Genomic DNA, 17,969 nt, shown 5'->3' on the forward strand with positions numbered 1-17,969 from the left:
TATCTTATATTTATATTTTCAAATAATCAAAACTCTAACGACATTTATTTATTTAAAAAGAACGGCCAACAACATTTGCATCCTCAAACATACAAACAGTGCCAATGCAACAAACTTTTGTCCTCAAAACTTGGCATAGACACACAGTTTGCTTACAATTCTAATTTTTTTGTTCTTATGGCGTGTACTGGATCAGGAACACGTAAAAAGGGACATGAACGTAAACTAAAATTCCACATAGAAACAAAACACTTGTATTCTATTCTGGGAGAATGAAAAACCTTCTTTTTCGAACCCTTTAACAAACGACAGCATCATATTTTCCGTGTCATTGGTGTGAATCATCAAATCTGCCAAGGCACTGAAGCTAATGGAATCTCCGGTGCTGTTGTTTCAGATGGCATCTTTTCAGCTCTGAGTACTTCACATGAATTGATTTTTAAGGCCAATTTTTAGAGTAGTATTCCGGGAGGAGAAAATCCTTTGTATTTATGTTGCTATATTTTCATATCCTGCAAAAAAAAGTATGCCTATAAGTGTTTTTTAGTTAAGTACATTAGCATAAAAAGTATCATGGCTCGACATATAAACTTTTGTATTGCAAGAATGAAAGAGCGCACGACCAAAATAAGATTAGAGATTCTATGCGTAACTTCTCTGAAACTCTAAGTTAAGATTTAGAAGAAAGAGTAATTTTGAATTTTTCTCACCAACTTAAAAAAGTCTTACCATGGAAAGAGAACATACCTTGTAAATTCCTCCAGCAGATTGCTCACTGGGCGTTTTCATACATCTCTTGATCCCTTCTGCCATCAATTTCTTTACGTTCCACTGACACGTTTAGGCAACCTCTAATCCGCATTATAGGATCACCGCCACCCAAGTGTGCCTTCAGACGAGCAATTCCACCACGTTTTGAAACAAAGTTACAGTACTTGCATTTTGCGCCTTGTCTTATGTTATCCAACGGTATACAATGTTCCCAAGCATCGTCAAGTGGCCTTCCCCTTCCCGATGATTTTGTTGTGGCTGCTATTTTCGAAGAAAGAAAGAATGCTAAGATAATGCAGGACCCTGAACTTCGAAAAAGTTGGCCTAAACTAAAACAAAATTAAATTTATTTATGGTAAGAATACAAGTTTCATCCCACAAATCCATTGAATCGTCTCTTTCCACATCATAAATCCTAGAACCATTCCCACCACATATTTGTTCCATGTGGATGCACGATGCTTTAAAGAGGATACTTTACCAATGTTACCAACTAATAGATGTCTTACCTTGGAAAGGTCTCTTTGGCCGTTCATTAAATGTTTTCATCTCTTTTTCCATCAAATTTTTGATATCCGTGGACACGTTAGGGCAACCTTTAATTCGCATTGTAGGATCACCTCCACCCAAATGTGCTTTTAAACGAGTAATTCCACCACGTTTAGAGAAAAAGTTGCAATATTTGCATTTTGTGCCCTGCCTTATATCATCCATTGGCAGGGCGTGGTCCCAAGCATCATCTAGCGGCCTTCCCCTCATACGAGATTTTCCTGTGGTTTCTACTTCAAAAGTAAGAAAGAATGTAAGACAATGCTACTCTAGTACAGAAAAAATGTCAGTCGCTTAAAACTATTCAACTGCCACAAAATTTAAACATATACAATCATCACTCTCTTAAGGCACACCTTGAATATTCTTTACGCACTGTGCTTTCTTGTTTTGGACACATCCAGAGATCGAGTCAGCTATTATTCTTTTGACTTCTGGCGGCACCTTACAGCATCCTGGTACATGAATTCTTGGGTCCCCTCCCCCCAAATGTGCCTTAAGATGTGAGATCCCCCCAAGTGATGACACAAAACCACAGTAATGACAGTGACACTCCGCCGTATGTCTCGAATCATTCACAGGTTTGGGCTGTTCCCAACCATCATGTATACAAGTTCTCGTTTTATCCTCCTGCGGTACGCCTTTCTCAAAAGCAATAGTACAAAAGGAAGCTACAATGCATCAATTAACCTCCTAAAAATTACCACAACCAGTGCTTGAACCATAACTATTACCTTTTCTCAGGGTATCAAGCAAACTACGAGCATCACAACTCTTCATTGTTTCAGTAATTTTACATCCACTAACACCATGCATCATCACGTGTCTTCCCAACTCCTCTCTGCATAAATGAGAATTTGCCGGGGGGCGGTGCTTTCCTCTAAATACTCCCCATAGATAATATCTGTATTGGAACCCTGCAGAGTAGTTTTATTCTAGGAGGCTTAGTAGATATGGTATGAAGAACGAGTATCCCAGTGCAACTGTAAAATAAGCGCCAAAATGCACATTAGCCATGAAAATGACACAAACATACTCCAGTAAAGCGAAGGCAAATCCCTCGAAGTAAAGACCAAAAGCTCAGCATTCTGCACAAAGGCTCTCATGGCAAGTTCTTTATGCATCATTTCATCAACGAAAATATCAAAATTCCATTCACTTCCATGTAGAAATTTTAAAAACTGTATGGTTAGAACGTATAAAACATAAAAAAGAAAGAGAACAAGATACAGAGAAAAATCATTACTAACACCTTATCTCCGATGGAAAGAAATAGAGTGCAATATTGTCCCAACTAAGTTCTGATATCTCAAAACTTTTTGGCCAAACATCAGACTTGGGAAGCATTTCCAGGTGTAGCACAGGTTGAAATTGACTTGACTCTGCGTGCACTTCTGGGCACGCTCTGGTAGATACATGTGCTATGACTCCATCAAGCATGCTGGGTTTTTTGTTCAATATGTGGAAACTTCCCCTGTCAGCAAGGAAGTAGCAATTAAAGCTACGCACGAGTAAAACAAATGCATTTTTTCACAAACTTGGTGTGATGAGATTAATTTTTCTCACATCCAAATGGGCTTGATGGCGGGTTCAGCAAATGTATGGCTATCAACTGTTGATTTTCTGTTTTGGGCTTCATCTCTGCATTCATCACAAACCCAATGGATGAACTCATTGTAACCCGGTATTACATCTAGACAGTAGCTGAAAAGCAGGATAAAAAAAATAAAAGAAAAAATCCCTGATAGTGTAAACCTGAAAGACTAGGGGAAAAAGCGTCTGCTGATTACTTCTTTATCACAAATGGGTGTCTGTAAATGTCATTAGCACATGGCAAATGCCCATATAACAAGTCATTCTAGTTCTCTGGGACCCGAGTGGGAAATGAAGAATCAAGAAAGCATCAACTACAGTTCAGGATAATCTTGAGTGCGGAGAAGTAGGAAGCTGATTAGCATGCACATGTTCATGTTTAATTGGGACTCATTTAATCAGAGCCAAAGATAAGTGAAAAAGACTGTGTTTTTCAGATCAATTGTCCATGTTACTCAAAATATTAGGTCAAGCAAAAAATAACACATAAGGTAACTATACTTCAGCAATATGCAGCTTACCGATGCACGGCAACATCTAGACATTTGACACAATATACAAAGGCATTGGTGGATCCTCTATAGCCACACTGCAAACACGTGGTCTCCTGCATGATTAAATTGTACACCACTTCGCAATTAAAGAAGCGGGGACATAAAAGAAAAAAATCTAGTTACAATTTCTTCTATCACAGGCATAAAGATGAAAGAAATGAAATGATAAAAAGAAGTTCTAGAAAGAGTCATACGATTAAGCCTAACAAAAACAACGCAATTTTTCAAACATTATAGTATTGCAAGGATAATCCTATTTCACCCTTTAGCTAAAAACTTAGATCCACTGCTTACATATCTGTTAGTTGTTCCACGTCGGTGGTATTTAATACTTGGGAGTTGTATATATAGTCTTGGATAATCCTTCTTCTTTGAGCTAGCTTTTGGGGATGAGTCAGGTCCAAGTTTCAATCTTAACATGATATCAGAGTCCAGGTTCCACCGTTATGTGTTGAACTGCCTATAATTCGACCACCCGTTCTGCTAATAATTGAGTCATTTGTAAACTCCACGCTCCAGATGTTCATTCCTGGGCGTGAGAAGGGTGTGCTTGCCCATAACTAGGACAGTCGTTATGCCCATAATTGGTTATTTATAAACTTCACGCTCCAGATGTTCATTTCTGGCGCGAGGGAGTGTGTTAGGTGTCCAACATCGGTGGTATTTAATACTTGGGAGTTGTATATATGATCTTGGACAATCTTCTCCCTTGAGCTAGCTTTTGGGTTGAGTTAGATCCAAGTTTCAATCTTAACAATATTAAAAAAAAATAGAGAGAATAAAGAAAAAATAGAGAGAATAAAGGCCAAGATTAAAATTTTCGTATTTTTTTAAGCAAGTAGAACCCCAAAAGAGTTTCAAGCTCATAGTGACCACATCAAAAGATCTAGCCACGCTAGCAACTTACTAAATACGATCGAATTTCCACAACTTCAGTCGAAATTTAAAGTTGGTACATAACCCGGGAAAAAATTATTAAAATGCAAAAAAATCAAATAGTTAAACATGGTAAAGGTTTGACTCCCAAATCAGGGAAAAGAAGGAAACCAAGAAGGAAACCGAAGCATAATAGAGCAATTCACAATAACAAGTGAAAAACCTCGAAAAATTATGCTGATTAGGGGAAAAAGAATGAGAAGCGAGAAAGGTATACCATGCTCCAAGAAAAATCACGCGAACCTAAAGAGAGATGAATTTTCCTCAATAATTGCCGCGAACAGGGATCAATATGATAACACACATATCTGAGGATCGAGTCCTCGCAGAAGCTTTAGAGTGAAGTGGAATATGGAGTGGGTGGCTGGGCGCAGAGTCCAAACACTTTTTATTTTCTTTTCCTTTTTAAAATATGAATCAACTTTTCCAGAGAGAGCAAAATTCATTTTATACCTATGAAAACAAGTAAATGTAGCTATCTATCTATCCTTAAAAGTCTCAAATTTGGGTTAAATTAGTCTCAAATTTGGGTCTAAATCTCGATTTTATGTGAGAATCATTTTTTTATTCTGGATAGACCCATTAAAGATTTGCTTGTTTTTGTTTAAATGAATTTTAAATTTCGCGTATAATCTCACTTTCATTTAATTACGTGTTTTTTATTTACAAGAAAGAATAATTATCATGACATAAATTGTTTAATGGGGGCGTTGGACTTTAAAAAAAATCTTTTTTTTTAATGAATTTAGTATGTTAATATTGGGTTTAGTCTTTATCAACTCAAATTTGTACTGTACAACTACTAATCGCGATATATTTCAAAAAATAAAAAATAAGAGAGAGATTTAATTTGAAATCACTTCTCAAATTAAATTTCTTAGTATAAATCAAATTAACCTATCTCCTATGGAATGCAATCGCGGATTAATATATATAGATTTATTAGCGACCCTCCCAATTCCCTATGTTTTCATCAATATGCGCTTCTTTGGAAGGATCTGAACTTATTTGGGCTTAAAATTTGAGTGAGATGATCTCACAGTTCGTATTTTGTGAGACGGATCTCTTATTAAAATCATTCATGAAAAAATATTATTTTTTATGCTAAGAGTACTACTTTTTATCGTGAATATAAGTAGAATTGACCCGTCTGATTTGTGAGACAGTCTCGTAAAAACCTACTCATATTTAAATTACAAGTTAGATATATATTCAAATTATACTACCCCCTTAAAAAGAAACAAAAAAAAAATTCAAAAATTAAAATTTTACTTAGTCTCGAGAGCATGTCCAAATCAAAAAGTCTTTCATTTGAGTAGACAAATGGTAAGTATACAGCCCACTAGCCAGCGATTACTCGAGTAATTTCAACACTAATAAATATAGAGAATATGTATTTTAGAAACACTAAGAAGGACTGATCAAAAAGGCTTAAAGATGATATGTTAATTCGTCATGAATAATATTCCATATAAAAATGTTGCAAGCAAAAATTGAAACGTATACATAGAACTTTCTCCTTGAGATTAAGTCTTATAATATTACTTTTAAATATTATTTATGACGAATTAATATTATAAGCTAGGGATATGATTTTTTTTCCCCATTATTCGACAATGTCTGCTAGCAAATCGTGATTTTAAATATGATCCATGAAGGTGCGTTTGGATTTATGAAGTCGGAGCTAAAAAATTCAAATATCTGATTTCAAAATTTCTTAACTTGAATGAAATTCTAATAGTAAATATGATGGATTCAAGTATAGCCAGGCTTGAATGGAAGGTTCTTCTATCCTACGATGAGAGTTTTTATAATGTCTTAAATCATTTTTCAAATCAAATATTCTCATCCACATTGTTACACAACTCTTTACTAATCGAAATAAATAACAGAATTCAAAATAGCTAGACTATACCATTTACATTCCATGAACCAAATAATATGAAAAATAAAATAATATGATATCTTACAACACCATTCCTTAGTTTTTTTCAGTTGTGAAAGAGGTTTGATCTTGTTTTAAATCTATGATTTTGTTGCAAGATGGGCTACTACTACTATAAGTGATCACCTATATTTTCTTTGTTTGTATTGAACTAAAACTCTCATTTTTTTTACGTTTAATTTATTTCCAAAATAATTAATAAAATTATAAATACATAACTCTTAATATTATATCTATTAAAATAGACCCTACGACTATAACCTTTCGAAACCAACAATGAATCACCCCATGTGTTGTATCTGAATGTCACAGTCCTCCTTTCGCCGCCACCTCCGCTTTCCTGATCAGACAACTTGCCTTCATTTCGATATACTTTTCTCTTCATTCTGAGGCTTTGAAATTGAAGATGGATGCTTACTTGTGACTATTTCATAGCCCTCTTCCTCTTCCTCTTCCTCATATTCTTCATGATCAATGTTCTCGATTTCCTCATCTTGATTTTGATCATGCAACTTGGAGTCCTGCTGCTGTTTCTCAATTACCGGCCATTGCTGCTCAGGTTGAGCCATTATCGGCAGCATTGGGTTATTGAGTTTCACTAAGTACTCGTGATTGGAGGAGGGAATATCCGTGCTCTTCGCTCTCTTTTTGTGCAAGGCATAGAGACGTTGAAAATATGGGCATGTCTTCGAGTCTTGGGGTCTCCTTTTCCTTCACTTTCTTGAAGTACTTGTTGATGTTCTCCCATTTCTCCTGGCATCGCTTAGGGTTTCGGTTGTATCCTAGCTTGCCCATGGCAGCGGAGATTTCCTCCGAAAGGGATCCCTTTGGCCAGTGCTTTACATCGACGTGAATCATTTCTAACATACGACAACACGTACAATCCAGAAAACGTAGCACAACAGGTTCTAGTGACTAATGAGGATGTAGAAAAAGTGTGTAATGAATGTCTGCATAGAACTATTTATAGAGTGAGCCTCATAAGTTAAGGAAAACACACTTATGTGGTAAGTCAAAGCCGAGGGGACGCACGGTTCTGTGTTCGGACTCAAGGGTACACTTTGGACTGTTTCAAATTATTTTTCAAACATTCTCCAAAAAGATTAATAGTCAAGACACCGCACCAAGCCGGGCCGAGCCGGTCGCGCACGTGTTTTACCGAAACCCAGCCTACCAACGTCTTCCCATTTTGCAAAAACTTATGGTGTTCTTTGGAGCGCAAACTCATAGCTCAAATATAGAGCTAATATATTAGATTTTACTTCACACATTTTTCAACATGGATAAGACATAATTCTCAATGTTCATTCATCACTCGTACAGTCATACTTATCTAATACACTTGAAGCGGTGATGCTTTACCAAACTTTGTGAATCCCAAGTTTGATTGCTCAGTAATTAGCCTCTGCAAAAATGCTGCCAGTTGGCTGTGGAGATTGATCTCTCCTGTTCCTAAACTTCATGATCTCGATTAATTCTCTCCGTTTCTTGATTCCTCCAAGCTTCCTCTCTCTCCACTTCATCCCGCTCTCGTTTATCCAGCTTATCCAAGAACTTTTTGTGCAGTCCTCCTGCTTCTAACACGTTTTTTACCAAACTTCCGAAAAAATATTTCCATTCTCTCTTCTTCCACCGTTGCCTTTTTATGCTCTCATCAGAAGAGGTGGATGAAGAATTTGAATGTGATACCAAACACGCTGAATTTTCAAAACAATTCAAGGATTTAAAATGTTGAATCTTATATAGTATCGTAAATCAAATAATCGGATCCAATATATATATAATCAGAGTTGTGGACATCTTCTTTAAAATTATAATTATAACCTAATTATATAACTTTATTTATGAAACTTTTAGATTTCCTAAAATATTATATTTTTTTAATCTTCAATCATATATTTATCTATATTTTAAATATTTATAAGTTAAAATTTTTAGACTATTATATAACTCTTGATAAAAAAATATGAAAAAATAAATAATTTGAAAATAACAAAAAATATCATGTTTAGATAATATTTTAATTGTATAGACATGAATCGCTTATAAAATGATGTTAATATTATAATATCTATGTGTATATAGTTTACACATATATATTTATTAATTCTTGTATATTTTTGTTGAACGGTGGTTAGATGAAATTAAGAGAATTATTAGTATAGAACAGATGTTATTTTTGTAGTATAATTATATTGAGATAAAATATTTATAATATTTTGTTATTTTTCTGTTATGTTTATTTTGCAATTTTTATCTTTACTTTTTTCTCTCATTTTCTCTTAATAATTTGGTAAAAATAAGTAGTTTCATCGAAACAATTCAAATTTGAAAAATACAATTGTTGGGATAATATGATATTTGTGTCAGGTATGGAGATCTGTATTCTTACATATATGATGATGTAAGCTATAAAATTAGAACGAATAAGATAAGAGGAAATTTTAATTGCTTTACATTATTAACTTATCATTTATTAAAAATATATTGCATTTGGATTAATATATTTCAAATATATAGATTTCAAATGTATTTTTATAGTTTATGCAAAACTATAAATTTCAAATGCACTTTATATAATTCTTCATGCTAATTAAAATGAATTTTAAGTCCACTCAATAATGAAGTCAGTTGAAATTCATTCTATTTTATTTAAATAGTGTGTAAATAAGTAATTGATTAATTGAAAATTTCATCATTTGTTTCATTATTAACAATAAAATTATAATTGAAAACCATGTGTTTTAAATCTATCCAACCAAACACAAAGTGTTTCAAAAAAAAATCTTAAAAATGAAATGTAATAATTAATATTTGGGATTTTGGTCCTCCATGTTGTGAAAATTGAGTCTCAGATAGTGTTTGCAACCATTGAAAAAAGTGATTACGAATTTTTTTATTCACTTTTTAGTGGTTGCAGCCACTCCCTTAATTATACATTCTTCCATTTTTTCGATTTTGGTTCCTTGTTTTGTAGTTTTAATATTTTTTGTTAGATCGTTGGTGAATTATTAGGTACATATCAGGGTCACTGTAAAAAAAAAAAACAAAAACTAAAATTTTGTGGACAATAATATTTGGACTAATTGTAAAACTTAATATTATGGTATTGTGACCTGTATATCGAATGAGCTCTGTAGAACCCTAGAAAGTCATTGTTGGCCCCATGGTAGAAAAGTTTACGCAAATTAAGCTTTATATTGGACATGGTGGGCATGTGAAAATAGACATATATTATATATAAATCATGTGTCATTCTATGCAGATTATAGAAGCCTTCCAATTTATCTGGCATTAGCTAAGAAACAACCAATTGGATTACATTTATATTATTTCATATTCTTTTCCTTCTCAATATGTCCTGTTGTATTGGACGTTCGTCATTTTACTAAAAATTATAGCAACTGATAATGACACAACCCAATAAATTTAGACTGTATAACAGCTTAAAAACTACATTTTGATTGCTCCAACAAGCAAAGACAAATTACACACAACTACTTTTTTTCAATAATTGCATTCCATGTAATTAACGAGAATCGAACTCATGAGCTTGAATCTGATACCAATTATAGAAACACTTGTATATAATTGTTGCTCATGTGCACCACTGGATTCATTAATTACACACTTAATTGGCAATTGAAGGGGAAGCTTATGTCACAACTCACATACATTGTATTTAAATGAGATAGTCATAAAAGATCATAAATAATTTAGTTGTCATTAACATTTAATTATTAATTAACGTGGGAACATGTGAAGCCCTGAGAACATGAATATATAAAATCACATGGGGTGATAATTTTTTCCATGATTACTGATTATTTTAAACTTAGGGGGTGTATTCAACGTGAGAAATTTATTGACTTTTAATGACTTTTGTAGATTTTAAAAATCTAGAGGTATTCAATCAAGACTTTTGCATACTCTATAGAAGTCTTGTGGTATTCAAAATAAACTTTCATTGAGTTTTAAAAAGTCAAGTGGTATTCAACATTGACTTTTATAAACTCTATAAAAGTCTACAGGTATTCAAATTTTCCATGAACTTTTAATAACTCCATGGAATTCATTGACATACAAACATTAAAGCCTAATGTACAACTACAAATTGTAAAAAATTGTATTTGGTTCACCCCAAAGATTTGAATGGATTTTTAAAACTTCTAACTCTCTCTGTCGCTTCACATCACATATCTTCATATCTTCTCTCATCTCATCTATTTTTATTACTCTCTCAAATTTTCGAAGTGTATCTCTATATATATTTTTTCATCTTTCTTTTTCAAATTTTTCATTTTTTGGCTGATTATTCATTTAATAATTTTTTATTTTAATAACACGGGGAAATTTTGAATTATAGAATTGATTTTGTGATTTTAATTTATGATTTATACAAATTAATGTAATATTCAATAATAATAAAAGACGATCAAAAAAATGTTGTTTAATTCTTAATAATTGAATAGTTTCGTAACAACAATGATTTTTTAAATTCATTTTCGTATTTTTGATTAATATGTAAGCTATGATATTTTTATACAAAATTATATTCACACAATAATAAATAATATTTTTTTACATTTATATTATCAATTTAAAAATAAGATTACATGTTAATCAATTGATGTATTTTAAAAAATTTACAAACATGTATATAAACACACATATATATACATGTAAGGATTAAACGATTTAATTTTTAAATAAGTAAATTTATTTATTAATATAAATATTAAAAATAATTTCAAATTGAATATGTTATATATCTCAATTAATTATTGGTTCAAAGAAATTAATAAAAAATCACATGTAATAGTTAAGTACACAATTTATAAAATTCTATAAAAAAAAAATCTACAAAAGTCTATAAAAATCTTGCAAAAAAGTCTACATAAATCCACGTAAATCTGTTTATAAATCTGTGAGATTCCATAAAAGTCAATACAAATTTATCAAATCCATAAAAGTCTATCATTTAAAAAAAGTCATTAAAAGCATCAAAACTCTGAATTGAATACACCCCACTTAGGACATATTTATTTATTTTTTTACAATTTCTTTTTAAAAGGCCAGTCGATTCTTTTTTTATATTACACTGAATCAAATGCAGCAAATTTGTATATTATGCAAATAAAATTTAATTTATATTATGATTTCGATTTTTTTATCGTCCTATATTCTTCTTCGTAATCAATGATGAATAAAATATTATTTTAATTGCTCAATTACTTTGTTCGACTACACTGTCACACATAGTACAACGTTAATATGGAAACTCTCACACACTCGATAAACGTACACCTATTTGCACTCAATGCCAATTTGTCCGTAAAAAATGGCGTAAAATCCAATGAATCCTCAAAGCCAGCCTGTGATTGGTCGAATATTTTCTTAACTAGAAAAAAAAACAGTGGGATTTGAAATAAAATTAATAATTCTATAAATGAGAATGATATGTTAATCATTCGTTTTCATCGTTTTCTTTCTAACAAAAACGTGTGTGAGACAGTTTCACGTATCGTATTTTGTGAGACGGGTCTCTTATTTAGGTCATCCATGAAAAATTATTATTTTTTATGCTAAGAGTATTATTTTTTATTGTGAATATCGGTAGGATTGACCTGTCTCACAAATAAAAATTCGTAAGACTGTCTCACAATAGACATATTCTTTCTTTTTTACCCTATTAAATATAATGTATTCGAGTTATTCCATATAACACGATTCAATTCGATTTTCATAACAATTAAGGTATAATAAAATATCTACAAATTTGGAAAGAAAAATATTATCTTTGAGATATTATTAATTTATCGAATATTAATTTATAAAAACTTTATTGCATCTATGTAAATCGGGATTTGGATGTTGCAGACGTTCTTTATTCCCTCCAAGGGAAGAAGAAAACGAACACTTACTGTGTTACTAACGAATTGTAACTTGCAAAGCATAAAAAGTGACAAGCCAAGAAACCTGCACATCGCGCCAGCCTAAGTCATGGATATTGTGTAAAATAAACAGACTAAATGCAAGACCGAGTAATGGTGAGCATACATGATAGAAATTTGGGTTATAAATTAAGACAAAAATTTGTGTGATACGGTCTCACGGGTCGTATTTGTGAAACAGATATCTTATTTGGGTCATCCATGAAAAAATACTATTTTTTATGCTAATAATATTACTTTTTATTGTGAATATGAATAGGGTTGCCCGTCTCACAAATTAAAATCTGTGAGACGCCAACTCATAAATAGAAAATTGCATTTTAATCTTAGTTTGTTACGTTTAGTTTTTTTTCGACGTGACAACGATGTGGCGCTGATATGATGCCAACATGACGCTGACATGTGCGTTGTCATGTCAGTAATCCAGATAAAAAAGACTAAAATATCAACTACTAAAAATGCAATCTTTCCTAAAAAAAATCATTAAGATTCTCGAGTTTTCATCGCGTATAAGAGGTGAAAGCATGACTCAAGCGCAAAAAGGTAAATATCTAGAACTAAAAATGCAGTTTTTCCATAAAAAAAATCCATTAAGATTCTCGAGTTTTCATCACGAACGAGAGGCAAAGCAGGAGTCATGTTGAGGTTTGGTTGAACATCTCAAAACTCATACCTTAGAACCAGATCATAAGCTGCTTGTATATGTTTCAACTACCGTGAACCACAGGTGTTGATATCTCAGCAATAATTCGACTAGTAAGGTACAACAGAATATACGGTGCAAATGATCAAGAAACGGTTAGCATTTACATACAACTCCTACAAATAATGAGCACAAACTCTAGCTTAGAAGTCAGTTTCTTCCCTGCAGCTATTTGAATCCACAGTGACTAGCTTTGACTTAGGACTCGACAAAATGCAGACGAATGGATTTGAGGAAAGATTTGATGGAAAAAAAGTAATGAAACGGTATATAAAACTAAAGCCCTGTATCTATTAAATTATAAGTAAAAAGTTACAGTCATACATGGACACAAATCCTTTATCAAGTGCAAAGATGTCATTCAATACGATACATATTGAAATAAAATGCAGATTCTGACATCTAAATCAAAAGGACACGCCTAAGCTGGATACAAACTGATCAAAAAAAGAAACAGTTGTTTCAAATCCTCAAATTCTAGCGGCCCTTTGCTTACATAGGTTGATTTTCAATGCCCATTTCTTTTCGCTTTAGTTCCAAAGCCATACGCTCATTCTCAAGTTTCATCCTCTCAATTTCCAACTTCATCATCTCCAGTTCTCGGTCCTTTTTCCTGCAAAACCTCTGCCATTTGAACCTCTCTTTCTCCAGTTCCAACATTTGCATTTGTATGTGTAGCCTTTGTTCTTCCAAGTGAAGGTTCTGATCATTTATCCACTCTTTCGGGGACATATTTGTTTTTGTGCCTTCAGGTGGCACTTGAATCACATCAGCATCAGTATTTTCTGCCTGAGAATTGAAACTTTTATTGCAATCTAGAGAATTCTTGATTCTAAAATCTCGATGACTCTGACATAACTTAACCCGCTTAGCCATGTTCCATTGAACATCCTCGCATTCATACCGATCATCAACTTCCATTTCATGATCCACATCATCATTGTCATGATGTGGATGTCGTTTCACGTCATTCTCATCATGATCATCTCTACTCCTAAGTGCTAACCGCAAAGAATGCTGCAATTCAGGATCAGGGGGAAGATGCAACCGATTCCCATTATGGTAAGAACACATCTCTTCATAGTGCAAATGCTTTGAGCTCAAAATTTTTCTAACTTCCTCTTTCGCCTTCTCAGAAATATGATCCATCACATCTAAAAGTGCTGGATTCTCGACAACCTCGCAAGAAGTTCCTTTCCCTAGAATCTCATTAAGCCTCTTGTATCGTTTGTTAAGGTCGTTGAATTTATCCTCACACTGCTGAGGTGAAACAAAATGGCTCCTTTCTGCCATGACTTTTGAAATCGATTTCCACTTCCCCTTTTTTTGCAAGTTAGCACATTTCCTTCTTGAACCGGCCCCGTACTCAATGGATGCCACTTCATTAATGTAAGAAACGGCAGTAATTAACAGCCTTACCATAGTGTCGGTCCATTTCACACGTTGCCAAGCGGCCTTCTTTCCTTTGCTCGAATCAGCAGCATCTTCTGTAAAGCTCGGCTCATCTTCATCACTAGCGGATTTTCCCCGATCCAGTTTATTAAAGTCTGCCAAGGATATGGTCTGGTCACAATCTTGGGTGCTTCGAATTGTAAGAGGGAAATTTTCATGAATCGGGGGTTGAACAACTGATGATCCTTGTCTCGGATTCGAGTTTTGTTGATGATTAAATGAAAATATATGTTGCTGGTGGTGAGGATTAACTCTCAAAGGTCCGTGCAAGTCGAAACCTCCATAAGAACCAGAACCACCTTGCATCAGATTCCCTGATGAAGAATTCCCCTCCATACTCCCTTTCAATAAAACTATAAATCACATCCACCCACCAATCAAAGTCGCCACATAGTCCCTAAAATCTCCAGGCACCAAACATATTAATCTGTGACATCCTCGAAACCTTTGAATCGCAGGTGTCTTTCCCATCAACAAGGTTTCGATATCTACACCTCATAAGACCCTTGTACATTTATCTATCCTTATCCCTAAAGCAGAATCCAAATTTTTGTAGGGCTAGGCTAAAATCTCAAATTATTTTGAAGAAGCTTGCTGCAAAAAGCATAAGAATATTTTAAAGATATATCATTTTAAAGAAGTATTTCACTCCTTATTCTGCGAATTTCTACTCATGGGAAGAACCCATCAACACCAGACACCAATAATTCAAAACAAACAAACCAATAAGTAACAATCTTTGATCCGAACAAAATGGATAAAAATTGCTTTCAGTCAAGAACTTACATGAGACAGCTGAACTCCAAATCCAGATTAGACCACGGACAATTAAACCTGAAAGAATCGATCCAAATTGGGTAACAGTACATCCCAAACTCAAGATTCAAGAGAAAAAATAATAAAACCTCAAAGGATGTGTTTTTTCCCTTCCCAGGTGGAGAAATTTATACACAATGTGAAGAAAAATTGGTAGAGCTAATTTAGGAGCATCAAAGGGTTGTTGAAGATGAAAAAGATGCCATGGATGGGAAGCCAGTAAGATACGAGGGTCCACAAAGCATATTTTTTTTATGTCGCACACACTAAAGACACACGCATCTCCTAGAGAAAAGGCTAAAAAGCTTAAATCTTCAGCTTCAAAAGTATTGTATAAGTCCTAGTTTTGCGTAACTATCGTACAGATTTTTTGCAACTTGGGAGGAATATGATTGCCACCTTTATTAAAAAAATAATATATTTTTTTGAGCAACAGCGCAGATTCATGTAATTTGTCTAATTTCTTAGTTTCTCGATCATCTTAGAGAAGAAACGTGAATTTGAATAGTAGGTTTTACCCTGGCAAATTTATTTTTTTAAAAAATAAAATATACATATGATCGAAGTAATTATTTGCTCAGTACGAAATTACCCATGTAATTGATTGATTATATATTCTTTTATCCTGAAAATGATAGCTGCATTCAAAAATAAAAATGGCTCGCGGAATTCTTGTATTTTAATTATTGACATGAAAATCATTCATGAACTTTTCATAAAGTTGTTCATGTATATATTAATTTCATCTTATCTTCATAAATAGTAGTTGCATATTATTTTCTTGATTAAAATCAAAAAGTAAAAATTACGTAAAATTTTAAAACTTTCACATAATATTCAGTCATTATATATTGGTATGCTACGAATGAAATAACACATACGTATCTATTTTCAAATAAGTAAAGAGAATCGAAAAAAAAAAACTTAGAACATAAATATTTGAGATGGATTTCGAGAAAAAAAGATGGATAAAATAATATACCTTAATGACAACAAGTAAGCAGCACAAACTTCCTTGGTTTTTTGCTTCAAAGAGAAAAAACGATCTTGATTTTTTCTTAAAAAAAGAAAATAAAATGGATATAATGTTTTGTTTTGCTTTATAATTTAATATATATTTTAACATTTACACAAGACGTTGAGGTTTGAATGGAATAAGTTTTTTTTATGTTTGATTTAAGAAATTTTAATAAGAAATAGAAATGTTGGTATCCATAATTAAATACTAGTACACCGACGCACGCATTGCGTGTATGTATAATTTTTTTATAATTCATTTGATTTATATTTAAATGAAGATCAAAATATAATTATAAGAAATAGTAAGGGACTATAATATAATTTTGATATATACATTAAAAAATAAATTAAAAAATAAAAGAATAAAAGATAACCTTAGTAAAAATTGAACTTATAACCTAAAACTCAAGAAATAATGACACTATCCACTAAACTACATATAACTTACATTAAAATTTTATCATTTTATTAATATATATAATTAATAAAACAGACCATGACACCAAATTTAGTTACTCTCAGTATCTCAAACTTAATAAATTAATATAGATTACTTATAATATTTTATTATATTATAATTATTTTTCCGAGTTCAAGTATAGTAGTAGTTTATATTATAAATACTTGATATTCTTGGATTATAATAAAAGCAAGAAGTAAAAGACAAATTATTGATTAATTTGAATAATAGTAAAATAAGATATTTAGTTACTAAAATAAATATGTAGAACAAAGTGTAGGAGAAGAGATTGCATTTGCTGAAGGCTAAAGGGAAATTGATTATTCTAGTATATTTCAAAGTCATAATTTTAAAAATGGCCTTTTTTATTGCACATTTTGCATTAGTCTTATTTAATTAAAAAAAATCCTAAAATACCATCTTTCTATGAAAACACATGCTCCATTTTTGTGATTTATTTGTTTAATTATCTATTATTTATATTTAAGAGTTGATTTAACATTTGTTCTGTTTTATTTAATTTATAATATATTAATTTTTTTAATACTACTTACTTATATCAATAAACATATTTTAATAAAATTATGAATTGTTGGTTTGAATTAGAGCATACGAACAAGGTTATAATATTTTAATTACAATTGTTGTTCGTTTAAAATTATATAAATAAAATCATCAATCATCATGGTTATGAAACATAATAATTACATCAATGTGAGTTTACACAAATATTAACAAAAATCTGACGGTCTCAATTAAATCTCTGCTTTATTCAATGCTAAAGTTTATGACTATGCTCAACAAACCTTCAAAAAAATAAAATGCATAAAAATGATACTTGACAAAAGAATTATCTCAAATTATCAGCAGTCTATGTCCAAATGCATGGAGTTCATAAGATTAATCGAGAAATTGCGAAAATCAAATAAATAGTTTGAGATAAAGAAATTGATGGTGAGTAGAGTTTAAGTGATAAGTGATATCTATGTAATTTGATATGATAAAAAGATTATTTTGATAAATGAATTTAACTAAAGGCTAAAATTGATTATAGTAATTGTATGAAATCTATTTAAGAAAATCTCCCTTTGCTAAATGTGCGTGCAAAGAAAATTTGATAAAATTTATATATAGAAAGATATTCAAATAAGTTTAAAATATGATATTTATTTAAAATCTTTTCTCTTTAGGAGTGAGAGATTTTTTTAAAGGCTAT

The 17,969-nt window shown here is 32.0% G+C and overlaps 2 protein-coding genes across 11 annotated transcripts; both read right to left on the reverse strand.

Annotated features, from left to right (window-relative positions):
• Nucleotides 1–755: 755 nt before the first annotated feature.
• On the reverse strand, nt 756–4,809 carry LOC140825707 (uncharacterized). 10 transcript variants are annotated; one of them, XM_073187632.1, is made up of 10 exons: nt 4,686–4,791; nt 4,621–4,646; nt 3,435–3,520; nt 2,887–3,024; nt 2,573–2,794; nt 2,357–2,478; nt 2,055–2,237; nt 1,677–1,961; nt 1,281–1,553; nt 756–1,032 (listed from the first exon to the last, which is right to left on the reverse strand). In XM_073187632.1, exons 2-10 carry the CDS (start codon nt 4,621–4,623, stop codon nt 773–775), a joined length of 1,572 nt encoding a protein of 523 aa, XP_073043733.1. In that variant the 5' UTR covers nt 4,624–4,646; nt 4,686–4,791; the 3' UTR covers nt 756–772. The 10 variants fall into 10 exon arrangements, with proteins under 10 accessions (XP_073043733.1, XP_073043734.1, XP_073043736.1 ...); XM_073187633.1 differs by having other exon boundaries at nt 1,281–1,541; nt 3,435–3,543; nt 4,621–4,807; XM_073187635.1 differs by having other exon boundaries at nt 2,887–2,961; nt 4,621–4,806.
• Nucleotides 4,810–13,276: 8,467 nt separating this feature from the next.
• LOC140825708 (uncharacterized) lies at nt 13,277–15,565 on the reverse strand. The gene is made up of 3 exons (XM_073187638.1): nt 15,363–15,565; nt 15,244–15,291; nt 13,277–15,051 (listed from the first exon to the last, which is right to left on the reverse strand). The coding sequence occupies exon 3, from the start codon at nt 14,791–14,793 to the stop codon at nt 13,498–13,500; it is 1,296 nt and encodes a 431-aa protein (XP_073043739.1). The 5' UTR covers nt 14,794–15,051; nt 15,244–15,291; nt 15,363–15,565; the 3' UTR covers nt 13,277–13,497.
• Nucleotides 15,566–17,969: the final 2,404 nt, after the last annotated feature.

This window comes from Primulina eburnea, chromosome 3 (genome assembly GCF_022965805.1).
Source record: "Primulina eburnea isolate SZY01 chromosome 3, ASM2296580v1, whole genome shotgun sequence".
Lineage (NCBI taxonomy): Eukaryota > Viridiplantae > Streptophyta > Magnoliopsida > Lamiales > Gesneriaceae > Primulina > Primulina eburnea.

Bases quoted from the DNA above. Each gene is read 5' to 3' on its own strand.
- LOC140825707 (XM_073187627.1), bottom strand. From the start codon at position 3,526: ATGCAGGAGACCACGTGTTTGCAGTGTGGCTATAGAGGATCCACCAAT. The intron at 2,479-2,572 runs GTGTTAGTAATG...TCTACATGGAAG, and splicing joins TTCTTTCCATCGGAGATAAG to TGAATGGAATTTTGATATTT. The intron at 1,033-1,280 runs GTAAGACATCTA...CTTCGAAAATAG, and splicing joins GCCAAAGAGACCTTTCCAAG to CAGCCACAACAAAATCATCG.
- LOC140825708 (XM_073187638.1), bottom strand. From the start codon at position 14,793: ATGGAGGGGAATTCTTCATCAGGGAATCTGATGCAAGGTGGTTCTGGT.